General features: G+C 53.2%; 1 protein-coding gene across 1 annotated transcript; it reads left to right on the top strand.

Annotated features, from left to right (window-relative positions):
• Positions 1–1,657: 1,657 nt before the first annotated feature.
• On the top strand, positions 1,658–13,859 carry TGME49_308060 (hypothetical protein). The gene is made up of 11 exons (XM_002371882.2): positions 1,658–5,843; positions 6,190–6,273; positions 6,592–6,735; positions 7,152–7,230; positions 7,621–7,728; positions 8,115–9,119; positions 9,847–10,178; positions 10,509–10,559; positions 11,047–11,139; positions 11,516–11,612; positions 12,040–13,859. Exons 1-11 carry the CDS (start codon positions 2,874–2,876, stop codon positions 12,633–12,635), a joined length of 5,559 nt encoding a protein of 1,852 aa, XP_002371923.1. The 5' UTR covers positions 1,658–2,873; the 3' UTR covers positions 12,636–13,859.
• The last annotated feature ends 188 nt before the right edge of the window (positions 13,860–14,047 follow it).

A 14,047-nucleotide genomic window follows, 5' to 3' on the forward strand; every position in this document is an offset into this window, starting at 1 on the left:
AGAGTCACCAGAACTTTGTAGTTGTTGACTCTACTGGGAATGTTCTTTTTGTGGTCGTAAGTTATTTGCCGCCGCTCTCGGCGTCGATTGTTTTGTAGTCGGGTCACCTTTGTGGGATTCGACTTGAGTTACATTACAGCTACGGACCCCTAATCGACTTGTCCCCCCACTTCATTTCGTACCGTAATGGTACACTCAACGTTTTTCAGTGGCAAAAGTAAGCCGCGCACAAGGCAAACTAAGTATTTCACTGATGGGGAAAGACATCGACGAGCGTTGAGTAAAACCACAGTATCTCCGCACCGGGTGACTTAAGGGGATTGCTCTCGCACCCGCTACCGGTCAATCAACTGAATAACTTTGGATGAATGTAAAGGAACATTGTGCAAGACATTTCAGGAACGCTGCAGGGTAAGGCAGTTTTTTTGAGCGATTCAAATCTAGACTCACGGGGAACACGGACCAGGCCAAGAGCCTACACTGGTGATACTAGGAAACAGAGGTGGCGACAATTCTAGGGAACGAAATGTCCGACAGCCCCAGTTCTCCTGATTTCAAGAAACCTCCATATTTTCCGTACAGAGCCGATACGAGGGCCATCAGGATCAGGGCTCTCTGATGGAGAGTTTCCCGCAGAACGGGAGACGGTGAGTAAGAACACACTGTAACGAGAGGAATTCCTAATTTGGCATCGACACCGGTTTGTTGCTCTTTGTAAAATCTCATGTTTCCTATCATGAAGGCAGCCACCCACCAGAAAGCAAGTGTTCTGCTTGTTGTTCTGCAGTTCTCATGGCTTCTCCGTTGTTGACTGTGCTTAAAGCTCCTCTGTCGTGATGCCATGCTTTTGCTCTACGGTCGTTCTGCGCAACCTGAAGACGCTTTCCGCCCTAAATATTCTGCCTACCGTCTAGATCATGCGAGGTATTCAGTAAGGTGTGCCTGACTTTGGTGTGGAGGAACAATCAGGAAAAGAGTTTGCAGTGCGTGTGGAGTCCTGGATTGGAAAGTGCGTCCATGCTTACTTCATATAATTCGCACTATGTTTGAGATTCTGTGCCAGCCGATCTAAAGTCGTCCACCGTGGAAGTCAGCAGGTGGCTGTCAGCACTGACTGGACCTATCGATTCCCTGCGAAGTGGAAGAAGCTGCAATCGAGGTGACTCAAGGGTGGACACGTGCACCAAAGAAGACGCCCCCTTTTAATCTGCTTTATGTAAAAGTTCTGTACGGAAAGTAGCGACATCTAGTCGCTGCTCGTTCTGAACAGGTTGTCGCGTCTTCTCTAGCGCTGGACGACGAAAGAGAAACTGACAGCGACATGCGGATTTCCCGCGGGCGAAGCGTGGCGTGGACACACACGCCGCTAGTTTCCGGTCGCCCTGCCCCGTTTTTTCACAGAAAGAGCGGAAAGCAGATCTCCCTTTTCTGCCTGGCCGTTTCTCTTGGACTTCCCACTCTTTTCGCTGTCTGACACACGAGGACATCTAAGCTGGAATCTGAGAAAAGTCTCCCGCCAGCGGGTCGCAACACCCAGGCTCCGTTCTTGTCACGCAGCGAGGCGGGTGTCCAGTGTGTTAAATTTCTTTTTCCCGGCGTTTTCCGTTTGTTTTTCCGTGTTTCTTCCCGCGAAAAGGCTCTCCTCCAAGGGTTTTCAGCCTCAGCTCCGCGCTCCCGTTCCGACACCAGCATCGCTCTTCTGTTCTCGGTCTCCGTTGGCGCCTAGCTATACCCCCCGACACCAGCAAGCGCCCAAGCTGGGGAGTGACAGCTCGCTGCGAGTCTTTTTTCTGGATTTCCTTGTGGTTTTTTGTCGACATTTGTCCTTGCAAAACCTTCTTTCCCCTCAGCAGTAGTCCTGTCTCCGCCCACCCTGAACGCTCGGTTCGCAGCTGTGTGTCTTCTGGTTCTCTAGGCGGCACCTCCTCGCTCTCTGTCTCGAGTCCTCCGCCGCGCCGAGGAGCCCCGTGGTGAACTTTTCTGCGGCTTTCAGCGGAAACAGTCAGGCTTCGGGACTTCTTCAGAGTCGACACTTTCTTGGCTTTAGGTCTCTGTCAAAAGCACGAACTCCCTAGTTCTCCAGCTTTACGTTTTGACTCGCGACAAATTGGTGCCGCCAGGCACATGGACGCGCAGGCGCGCTCCACAACTCTTTCTACTTCTCCGGCCTGTGTCGTCCTCTCTTGAAAGAGCGAATCGGCACAAAGACCTCAACTGAACTCGATTCACGACCCTTGCGGAGCTTCTCTTTTCCTCTCTGGGGTTCCACCGCAACGGAGAACTCTGGAGTCGGAATGAGGGAAGAGCAGTGTGAAGCTCGGTCGCTTCGCCGCAGGATTTTTCCCAGTTGTTAGTTTCCGTTTGTTGTTGGAGACTTTTTCTCTGCTCCGCTGTTTCCCTGTTATTATGTCCCTTCTGTGTGTCCGCTTCCTTTTCGTCCTGTCCTCTCCTGTGCCTTGTTTTTTCTCCGCCGCGGCTGTCTCCTTTTTTTCTTCTCTCGCGCAGGTGTTCGGCCTGCACCTCTGCACTTGCCAGGCGTTGACTCGAGCTTTAGTATGGTGTCGGTTTTCCTCGGTTTCGCTCGTTTGCTGTCCCTCCCTCCAGCCTTTTCTCTCTGCTCTCGCGCGTTTCTCTTCCTGTTCTTCTTCCTGTCTTCTTGCCTCTGTCTCTTCCGCTGCTCCCTGCCGCTTCTCAGGTTTCCTCGCCTCTCCTGAGTTCCCTTCGAGCACTGACTCCCTCGCTGGGTCGCTCAGAATTGCGCCGCAGCCTCCGTTTCCTAGCCCTGCTGCGACTCTTCTGTGAAGGATGTGACCAGCGGGTCACACGCTTTCCTTGTTGGACAAGTTCCGCGTTTCGCGCTTTTTATTTTCCCCATGGAGGATGCGGCTTTCAGCTTTCACATCGACGGCTCTGGGTTCGTCGACAGCGAAGGCCTTTTTCTCCACTCGCCTTCTTCCTTGGGGTCTCCGTGCTCCTCGCCTTCGCCCAGTCGCGAAAAGGACGCTTTCTCGGTGGTAGAGGCGGTCCCAAGCTCGCCGAAGAATCCAGCGAACTGCGCAAGCGGACGTGAGTCCGGCGAACTGACTAACGGAGCCCCAGCGTTCTCCGGAGAAAGCCGCAACTCCGTGGACGTGGAAGACGCCGCACACCCCCGAGAACACTGCGGAGGAACAGATCCCTTCGATCGACAAGAGACTCTTCGCAAACCAGGTAGCCCTGGTCCCCAAGACTCCTTCGGGGCAAAGGAAACAGCTGGTGGAGAAGATCCTTTCCATGACGACGATCCCTTCGGTTCCTCCAAGTGCACCGTCGACGTCTCCGTTGACAGTGTGCAAGCGAACGAGCAGGAACGAGGGAATTCGACAGTGCATGGCGTTTGGGGGCGAGAGAACGGAGCGTACCCAAGTGGCTTTTCTGTCTCCACGGACTCGCCTTGTTCTTTCTTTCAGGAGACGAAACGCGAGGAACCCCCGCACTCGGTGGACTGCTTCCTCCGCGGAGACACCCTGGGGATCCAGGAGGCCTTCGAGTGGGGCGCGGAGACAGTGGAGACACGCGCGGGCGAACAGAGCCGCGCAGGCGGACCCCCCACAGCGCGTGCAGTTGAGTGGCGAAGCGCGGAGGAGAAAAAGAGCGAGAGAAGAAACTCAACGACAGACACCTTTGCGGGGGGAGTCTGGGGAAACGCAGAAGAGAGGAGAGAACCAGACGGGGAGCCTTGTGAAGCAGAAAATAATTCGGAAGAGACCCTGAGAACAGACAGAGACAAAAGAGAAGACAGAGAAGACAGAGGAGACAGAGAAGACACAGGAGGAAGAGAACAAGGCAGAGAAGAGAAGGGCGAAGAAGAAGACTGGCAAGACGATACCTGGCAGGGATTTCAATCTGCGCCGCCTTCTCCAGTGTCTGCCTTTCCAACTCAAAGCGACGCCCCTGTGGAGCCAAAAACTTTTGAGAGAAGGGGGGCAGACGATTCTGTCGGCGTCACTTCTGACGCCTGCGCCGTTTCGCGCGAGGGACATCCTGGAGAAAGTCACGAAGACGGCAAAGTTTTCGGCGCTCCTTCATCCGAAGCCACCCTCTCTTCTGCTCACGAGCACTACGCTCATTTACAGCCTCTTTCGCACTCGTCTCTCTCGTCTTCCTCGCCGGCTTCGTCTCTCTCGTCTTCCTCGCCGGCTTCCTCTCTCTCCTCTTCCTCGCAAGCTTCCTCTCTCTCTTCGTCCGCTGCTCCCTGCCCATCCTCCTCTTCCGGTTTGAAAGAAGCTCCCGTTCCCTCCGTGGCTGCTGCGGCGTCTGAGCACTTGTACCAAGCCGTAGCTTATGGAAAGATTTGCCTGCTGCCTGTGAAGGACTGGGAGGGCGACCGCGAGGCGCGGAGCGCAATTGTGAGTCGGCTGAGCGCCGCACTCTATGCGGTTCTCGAGGAGACCGTTGCGCAGAGCGTAGCGGTGACCAGCAAGACGACAAAGTACCTGCGGGCGCGATCGAAAGTCGAGGGCGACTACGCCAAGTTGCTGAGACAGTGCGTCGCGTCGGGCCGGACGAAGCACGAGACGCATCCGTTCTCCCTTTTGCAGACGCGAAACTCAGAGCAGTTTGCCCGAAAGGAGAGACAGAGTCACGAGACTGTCGGCGCGGGACAGCCCTCTGGACAGTCAGTTGCGACAGAAAAGGATGGAATAAACGACAAAACGGAGAAGCGAGAGAAGAGAGGGTCGGTCGGCGCGAAGCGTCGGCCGAGTCTCGGGAAGAGGGAGGAGGAGGAAGGAAGAAAGGGGGGGGGTCTTTTCTCGGGTGGGGAGAAGACTGAGGAAAGTCGACGCAAGTCTTATTTTTCTTTTTCTCAAACTTCAAAGAAGACACCATCCCTTCACTGCCCCGAGGCGCGGGTATCCGCAAGCGTTTCTGGGTGTGAGGGCGCGAGCGCGAGGAGAGACGACTCCAGAGAGACCAGCTCGCATTCCTCTGAACGACGGAGATCGTCGCGGTTCTCTCGAGACTCTTCTGCCCGAGAAAAACACGAAGCACCGCGCGGCTCTTCTCACTCTTCCCTGGACTCTTCTCAGAGTTGCGAGGCAGAGAGAACAAGTCGTCGCGGCAAAAGCGAAACTGGCGGCGGGTGTGAACTCGCCCCCACCACCTCTTTGGACCCCCGAGACCGCTTGCAGGCCTTCGGGGCGGCCGAACAGCGGCCTTCTACAGAGCCTGTCAAAGAGCTTTTTAACGAGTTCTGTGGAGAGCGGAACCGTGTGGGGGATCCCAGCGGGTCGCTGGGCTCGATGTATGAGGACATGGCAATCGATTCGATTCCGGAAGGGCTTCAGGACGAAGGAAAGGAAGAGTCGACTTCCCACAACTCGACTCCCGCGCTGACGGTCTCGGCACCTCGCGAGGAGACCGGTATATCTTCGGGAGCCGAAAACCGGGCGCGAGCCGCGTCTGGGCCTGGCCTTGCCTCCTCCGAGAAAGGCAGGTGGGGCTCCGCCGCCGCCTTTCTCTCGCAGCTCGCGCCACAGTTCGCCAGACCTGGCCTGTCTCCGGAGGCCCAGCGGAGCCCAGAGGCGAGTGAGGAGGCTGGCCAGAAGGGAGAAGAAAGGGCCGAGTCCAGCGCGGCGCTGTGCTCTGCCGGACAAGATCCAAGAGCTGTTCAAGAGACGCTGTTCCCCTCCATGTCCTCCAGTGCCTGGCTTCTCGGCTTGCTCGAGATGAATCAGCAAACGGCCCTGCAGAGCGACATCCTCGGAGCCTTCGTCGAAACTGAGCTCGTCCAAAACTTTCTGCAGAAACTCTGCTCAGAGTACGAACGCGCCGCGGCCAGACATCTCGACTCCGTCAAGAAGGTAGACAGCTCAGAGGACCGCCGACGCAAGCGAGACGAAAGAGAGAGAGGAGGGGGGCCAATGCAGAAGAGAACCAGGAGACTCGAAGCAAAGCAGAGACAAAGGGAACGAGCAAAGGCGAAAACGCCGCGGGGCCTCTGTGAAAAAGGCGAAAACTTGAGATGAAGCAGCAGGACTTAGGGAAGAGACAGAGTGACAGCGTTTAGAGGTGGAAGGCAGAGAACAGTTCCTCTGTCAACCAGGAGAGGCGAAAAGAGAGACAGAAAAGAACCGAGACAACGGGGCGACTCAGGGGCACAAAGAAGACTCATGTCATTGTCAGAAAGTTTCTTTTGTGGGTGTTCAGTATCGCCACCAAGCCGCAAAAGCCAATGAAGTTTGCCGACAGGTGTGGCTCACGTATGAACAGGCATGCGAGGAGGCTTCCAGGGTGAGTGGAGACACCAGAGAATTTCTGGCAGGTTTGCTCTGTAGAGTTCATCTTTTTTTCTGTGTCAGTTCTTATCGCGCCACTGTTCATCACGCTATCACTGCATCTCTCTTGCTTCGTCGCCTGTCTCTGCGCTTGTTCGCTCTTCTTCGACCTGTTCGCTCGCCCGTTCTCTTCGTTTTCTGAGTGTTTCTGTCCTCGCCGTCTCCTCGACAGTGCGTCACATCGCGTTCTTCCTGGTTCTCCGTCCGTCTGCTTCCTGTGTCTCTTCTTGTTTTATTCCGTTCACTCTTTTCTCCTTGTCTCTCCAATTTTCAGGACACACTTCACGCGATGAGTCGCGAAGGCCCCTCGACTGGAGCCCAAGGAACAGGCACCGGCGGCGCCGCGACCGCGGGGACAGGGGCGACGCGCAAGAGCCCGCAGTGCAGCTGGTTGTTGGAGAGAAAATTCCAAGTGGCGGTGAGCGTCTTTTTTGTTTCCAAGGTGGAACGCGAGGAGGACGTTGTTCTCCGGGAAAAAAAAAGAGCAGGAAAGCGGCACCAAGACAGAACCCCCCTCTGCGGCGAAAGCTGTGCCCGGGAAGCACAAAACTAGTCAAAAATTCTCCTCTACACTCAGTCTGTTGTATCAACACACAGTTACAGGCCTCTACTAATCCATGTATCAATCACGCTACACATATCAACATGTGGACCTATATAGATGCATATATATATATATATATATATATATATATATGTCTACAGATATGTGTACGTATATACTTCTATATATACATATATACTTTATGTATATATATATCTATATGTAGATCAAAACTAGCTGCAACTTGTGAGTCTCCGCAACTGGTTGCTGGCGATTGTGTGCGTTTGCAGGCACGGAAGGCGCAAGAAGAGGAATTGATGCATGTAGGAGCTCTTCTGGGTTGTCTCTTTCAACTGCAGTGCTTGGAGAGTGAGTCGAAGGCGAATGCTTTCACTTGTTTTCGTCTTTGTCGCCCAGTCGTTTTCTTCGTTTCTTCTTCTGGTTCGCAGTGTCTGGAAAGTGTGGAGGCCGCGTTGCTGCTTTCGCCAAGTGGGTCGCCTCTGCTGCACTGCAGATCCGCAGCGATCACAGCGGCTATTCTTCTGTTTTTGAGCAACTCCTTTCTCGACAGCTTTCTTTTTCTTTTCTTCTTTCGTCTCCCTCCTCGCTAGCCTTGCTCTCCCTCCACATCTTTTTCTGTCCGCTTTACGCCTTCTAGACTTCCTGCCGCTGTCTCAGGGTTCGTTCCCTTCACCTCGTTCTCTTCTCTGTTCTTCTTTTCGTTCGCTAATGGCTTTTTTCCTCTTTTCATTTCTTCAGAGTGGAGATGCGAGACACTGCGCCACGCCCTCCAGTCGTTTCTGCTCAAACTGCAGAGTTGCCTCTCTGTCGTCCTCGTCACTCTCGACAGAGTCTCTGAAATTCTCGGTCAGTCTATGTATACGCATTTGTACGTAGAGAGGTGTGTGCATACACAGATGAATACGCATATCTACATATATATATATATATATATATATATACAGGTAGAGAGAGACGTGTAGATACGTGGGTATACATATATATATATATATATATATGTATACTTATCTACGGAGTAGAAGTATGCACATCTCTGCGTATACCATCTGTGTATATATCTCTCTGTATCTATACATTCATATATATATATATATGCATATGTATATATATATATATATATATATGTATATCGATGCATACACAGATCTCAGTGTCTCCTACGCGTGTATCTCTTCTGTCTTGCCGCCGTTTCCTCAGTGTCCTGCCATGCGTAAATTTCTTTTTTCGTTCAGAAGCCGATCCTTCATTTGCACCTCACGGAGGCATTGGATCTCGTTCTTCTTCAGAGATTCGAGGCGAGTCTCTGTTGCTCGCGTCTTCGAGTGTCCGGTCAATTTCCTTTCCTTCTTTTTCGCACCCAGGAGGAGGTTCCCCGCGCTCTGCAGCTGCACAGATTGCTGAGAGGCTTCGTCAGAGTCAACAAGAGAACTTGGATTTGTTGCGAGAGAAACGACGAGAGCTGTGGGGCACACGGGACCTGTCTCCCTACCTCCCGGGAGGCGCGGGCTGTCTCGACACCGCAGCGCTCGGCTCCCCACACTCGCGCTCTGCTCTTCGTCCGAAAAAAAAGGAGCACAAGAAACAGAGCGAGAAAAAACGGAGAGAGAGAGCGAGGACGATGACCTATTCGACGCCCACACAGAACGACCTCGTCGACAGAGCCCAGTTCGGAGACGAGCCAGACGGCCTCTCGAGCGACGAGGAAGCGCGAGAAAAAATCAGAGACTGGGGAGGAGCGACGGGAGACAGAGAGGATGTCGACATCGAAGGCGCATCCAGCGCAGGTGACGAAGAAGAGGACGCACAGACGAGAAGAAGCGCGAAGAAGAGTTCCGCAAGACACGGCGACGGAAGACGATCTCTGCATGCACGGGGAGACGCTGGGAGCGACGCAGGGAGAGAGAGAAGAGAGCGAGGGGGGCAGAACCGGGCAGAAGGGGAGGAGACAGACGGTGGAAGCGAGCGCAGCAGACATGCTGAAGAAGACGACGCTGACGCTTTGCCAAGGATGTGTGAGAGAGGAGAAAACGAGAAGGAAGCAACTGGGCGAAGGAGCTCCTTAGATCCCGCTAGACGCCTGCCTCCGCGTTCGAGACTCACACGACTACCGAAGGACAAAAACAATGAAGGTTCCGCTGAACACACGGGAGAAAAAAGGAAAACGAGCAAAGTGAAACGAGACTCTGAAGAGGACCGAGAGGATTTGACGGCTGTCTGTTCTCTACTCAAACACTGCGGTAGGAGGAAACGTTCTGTGGGCGGGGACAAGACCTTTTTGTGCCGCTAAACATTTACAGTGTTCTTCCTGTTCTCAATATCATCTACAGTCACCTCAAAACAAAAGAATCATACACATACGCACATATATAAGGAGCTGTATTTCTATCTACGTACCTCCGAGTTAATCTACACATCTGTTTGTAGAGACACTCATCTCTATTTACAAAGCGATCTGATATATATGCAGATATACACCTGTAGATGTAAGTCTACCTCTGTCTCTATGTCCATGAGTTGACAGATGCACCTATGTAGACAGGCGATTGCCTGTCCATCTGTGAGGTGGTATATATATATATATATATATATACGTGTTTGCATGCATGCATATGAAGATAGCTACATCTGTGTTTGTATGAAAGTGAGTTGACATATGGATACGTAAATATACGTACCTGTATCTCTGCCTATCTACATATCTGTTTATATACATGTGTTTGTAGAGGCCGTCCCTTCTGTGTTCGTTTCCAGGTGCGTCCGTCGACATAAACATATTCAAGTACACAAATATATGTACATATATATATATATATATGTATATATGTATATATATATATATGTATATATGTATATATGTATATGTATATGTTTATATCCATGTCTGCAAATAAGTGTGTGTGTGTGTTTTTAAGGGTGAGCCTGTTCTGATGTCGTTAGCGATGTGTCTGGGATGTTGCTTTTTAGGACTGTTGGAGGCGTCTGCTCGCCACAGTTTGGATGGGAGAACTTCGTTGGAGGACTTTCTCCCCGCATGCGTGAATTGCTCGTTGATTGTCAACTTGGCGCGACAGCTGCAGGACTCTCCTTTCCCCTCCACTCACCGCGTGTACAGACAGGGAGTGGTGGAGCGGCAGGCGGGCGGCGGCACGGGGGGGGCTTTCTCCGGTTTTCTGCAAAAATGGCGACATGGCTTTCTCGTCCTCACTTGGGATCGCTTTCTCCACATGTTCAGGCAGGAAGAAGACATCCAAGAAGCCAAGCCACCCTGCTGGAGCATCTGTCTGGCTAGAAGCGAGGTGAGGCAGAGCTGAAACTCCATGGCAACTCGTTTCAGGCCGAGGAAGCCGGCCGAAAAGAGGAGAGGGGGTCTCACAGCTGGAAACAGAGATCGCACGAGAAACTGTGGGTTCAAAGACAGAACGAGGCAGAAAGAGAGAGCGAGCGACGAGAACGAGGCGTTTCAGAGGCAGACAGACAAAGAGAGAAGGCGAAAGAGAAAGGGGTGTTTCCTGCGGTGTTCAAGGAGCTCGCAGCTCAGGCGTTGTGAGTGCATGAGCGCTCGTCTCAGCGCAGGAATCCGTTGAGTTGAAAATGTCTTTCCTCGTTCGAATGCCTCCGTTTCGCAGGTGCACAAATGCAAAACGCGCGACCAGAAAGAGGCCACAATTGAAATCCGAGTAAGACAGGGAAATAGAAAGATCACCCCAGTCTACACTGGTCGACCTATACAAAAAAGGCCGAGACATTTGCCGATCGACGGCTGTCCTGAATCCCTATATATGTGTATATATTTCCATCGATTCAAGCACAGACGTAGACAGACCGATAAACGTTTATCACACGTTTATGTGTACATTTTCTCTACACCCAGAAGTACATAAGCAGCTGTAGAGAGCTCTAGAAAAGGAGAAACGGCGTCCCTTTTTGTCCTGGCGGCATGCACACATTTCCCTCATCACCTGCGTAGACGCATGCAGTGCCTGTACATAGAGGCCGATTCTCGAACAGGAGCTTGGATGTGGACTGAAGCGCTCCCGTTTTTCACGACGTTTCTCACGACGTCTCGTGGAGCAGGCACCGCGTTTTCAAGACTACTACGCAGTGCCTGTCTCTCGGCCGTATTTCCGCTAAAAGATGGACTTGCCATGTCGGCTTTCTTTTCAGGAGAAACGAAGACGCTTCTTTTCGTCTCGTGTCTCTGGAGTCTTTCGGCCGCCGACGTCGCGCGAGTGCGACGAGTGGATGGCTGCACTTGAGGTGAGGCTACTACCTCGGCGTGATGTCTTTGTTTTCTCGCATTATTCCTTTCCATCTTTCTCGGACTTTCCCCTGCCAGCTCTCTTTTCTCTTTTTTCTCTTCTCTCTCCTTTCTTCTTCCCTCTCTTTCCTCTTCTTCTCTGCCGGGCGGGAGATTCCGTCGATTCCTTGTTCTCGCCTTCGGCGTCCGTCGAGTTCTCTTTCCTTCGTCTCATTGTCTGTGTGTTCTCGAACGTGAGCTGGGTAACCGCGTATGGAGTCAAAACGACTGAGAACCTCCAGTCCGGTGTCATTTACATTGGAGAACTACGGCTTTGAAGGGCTTTAACACCTAAGGCCTGAACAGTTTTACATGCTTTCTCCTGTTTGCTGTCAGACTGTGGCGAACGATTCGACATTCTTCGAGGCAGCCGCTGTGCGCGCGACGACGTGGCGCCCCTCAGATCTCGAGTTGTCGAATCCCCAGCGGCGAGGTAACTTCAGTGTTGAAAAGCGTTCGTCTCTGAATTTTAAGCTTCTTGAAAGCCATGGCTGGTTGGGCGGAGGATACACTCGTTTCCCTCCTGTTGTCTTCCACTTTCTCTCTGCGCTCGTGTCAAATCCGTCTTTCTTGACTGTGTCTGTCACTGTGTCTTCGAAGCGTTTGTTTAAGATGCCAACTGTTTCCGTTGAGCCTCCACCCGCGTTGAGCTCGATCCTATATCGGTACTGGACAGCTTTCAGTCAAGCGCGATCCTTTTCTCGGTGGAGGAAACGACGCGGAAGCAAGAACGGAGGGGCGAAAGGGTGGTGGGCCTGCCGGTCCGTGTGTCGTGTCTGTTTTTCTTGGCGTTGCACGCGCTCCAGGAAACTTTGAATGTCGCTCTCGCATCATGCGCGCGGCCTCGTGCTTGTTTTTAGGTTCCAACGCCTCTGGAAGTCCGCGCTTCTGGGGCAACGGTTGCTTGATTTCTTCGCTCGCAGCTTTCCACGTGGACACACTATCGCCGGAGAGCAGCGCAACAGTCGACGAGTCTTCCGTCGGCGAGGCGTCGCGGTGTTCGTCACCGACTTGGCGAGTGCCGCCGCACTACCACGACGTCGCCATTTCGACTTTCTCAGCATGTCCTCTTTCTCGAGAGGCAGCAGACTCGGAAGGCGCGCAAGGACTCGGGAAGAGCGCGTTCTCGTCCTCTCTGCAGCTCTTTGAGCATCGCCGAAGAAGCTCGCTGTCCTCGACCTCGCCTTCCTCGCTGCGCAGCGGGCCTCGGGTCTCCCACTTGTTCGCAGACACGCACAGCGACCGGCTTTCTCAGGAAACAAGTGGAGAGTTCGACGGACCTCTGCGAAGCCCGGTGGGGTTCACTACGCTCTCCACCCTCCCGTCCTCAGGCAGGAAAGTCAACCCCTTCGGCGACGACGGAGACCAGTCCCCCCGCGCACAGCCGACAGCCTGCAGTGCCGGCAACTTCGGTTTAGACGAAGAAGCCGGAATCTGGCTAGACAGCAACAGCTAGACACGTTCAGAGACACTTTGTGACCGCGTTTTCCACGGACTGGACCTGTCACTTGTCAGGAAACGTAGACGGCCTGACGAAACAACGTAGGGGGAGCGAGTTAGGCTGGAAGTGGAGAGGAAATTCAAGCGCCGACACACGCAGATCGATGCACACCGAGAGGAAGGGTAGATCTGCGGGCTGTGAGGCCGGGGCCGTCCCGCACTCAAAACTCTTTTTTGTCGTTGTGCTGTTGGCAAATGCCGCCTGGAAACCGGCGCGGCCTTTAGGCTCTAGACCTTTGTTTCGATGTGGACGAGTTTCCTGGAAGGCACCGACCGAACGGAATCCCCGCATAGAGCTAAAACCCCAGTGTAGACCACGGAAACTGAGATAGCTCCCAAATAGGTTTCATAGAGAGTGTCTGGTCGCCCCCACCTTTCTGTCGGGCACTCGACCAAGAGTGCCGAGGCGGCTCGAGCCGATGCGTGGATGCATCTTGTCAAGCCCCCATTTGAACTACAGTGGACTCCGGAAAACCTGCATTTTGTGGGTTTTAGGATGGACGATATGCACATGCATGTCTGCCGAGATGTGCACGACTCCTGACCACAACGTGCGGCCACGGCGCGTTGCGTCCTTTTTCCAGGAAACGTATGCGTGTTTTCCGTTGGAAGCCGTCTAGTGCCCTTCCCGTTTGTTGAAATCCTGTTTCCATCGGCTGGTTTCCACGAAGAGCCTCTCCTAGCGCCCTCTCACCACCAACAGCCGAGATCCCGGTAGCTCATGTGCGCCGTGGGAACTGGGAAAACCGACTTTTTTCAGGGGCTATTGCATCGTTTCCCTCGTGCGGGAAAAGCGTAATTTGTGAAAGCCATTGTTTCTGCTCCGTTTGGGGAATAAAACGGTCTCGCACGCAACAGCTGTGCTGTCTTCGGTGGACGCGCTGGCAGTTGAGACCGCAGCGGCAGTGTACACACAGGAGAAAACGCAAGGCTGTGCCGAAGAAACAGCTGGGTCGGGAACTGACACGCGTCTTGCGCCGTGACTTCCGATGTCTTGGCTACAGCTCTTCATTTCCGTAAAGATGGAAAGGCCGCGCGGCAAACAGTGCCAAGCAGCCATCGATGGAAACAATGCTTTCCGTTCCATAGTGTAAAAACGGATATCCTAGCGTTCGAGAAGATGCGTTCTGCAGGTCACCTCCAAACCCACTTTGCCTATATACCAGACGCCACGTGGCACCAGGCGGCAACCTTGGCGTCCTGCGGCCCCCGTTGTCTGACCGCCTCTCTAGGATTTTATTCCAAAAGAACACTTTAAAAGCGGAATTCTGCTGTGGTCGACACTCCTGATGCGCATATTACCACAGAAAGTCAGGAAAAGCTGGTACTTTCGGCACCTCGAGAAAAAAGCGGTTGGACCAAACCAAG

This window comes from Toxoplasma gondii, chromosome XII (assembly GCF_000006565.2).
Source record: "Toxoplasma gondii ME49 chromosome XII, whole genome shotgun sequence".
In the NCBI taxonomy this organism is placed as follows: Eukaryota; Apicomplexa; class Conoidasida; order Eucoccidiorida; family Sarcocystidae; genus Toxoplasma; species Toxoplasma gondii.

Bases quoted from the DNA above. Each gene is read 5' to 3' on its own strand.
- TGME49_308060 (XM_002371882.2), top strand. From the start codon at position 2,874: ATGGAGGATGCGGCTTTCAGCTTTCACATCGACGGCTCTGGGTTCGTC. The intron at 6,736-7,151 runs GTGAGCGTCTTT...GTGCGTTTGCAG, and splicing joins AGAGAAAATTCCAAGTGGCG to GCACGGAAGGCGCAAGAAGA. The intron at 11,613-12,039 runs GTAACTTCAGTG...GCTTGTTTTTAG, and splicing joins GTCGAATCCCCAGCGGCGAG to GTTCCAACGCCTCTGGAAGT.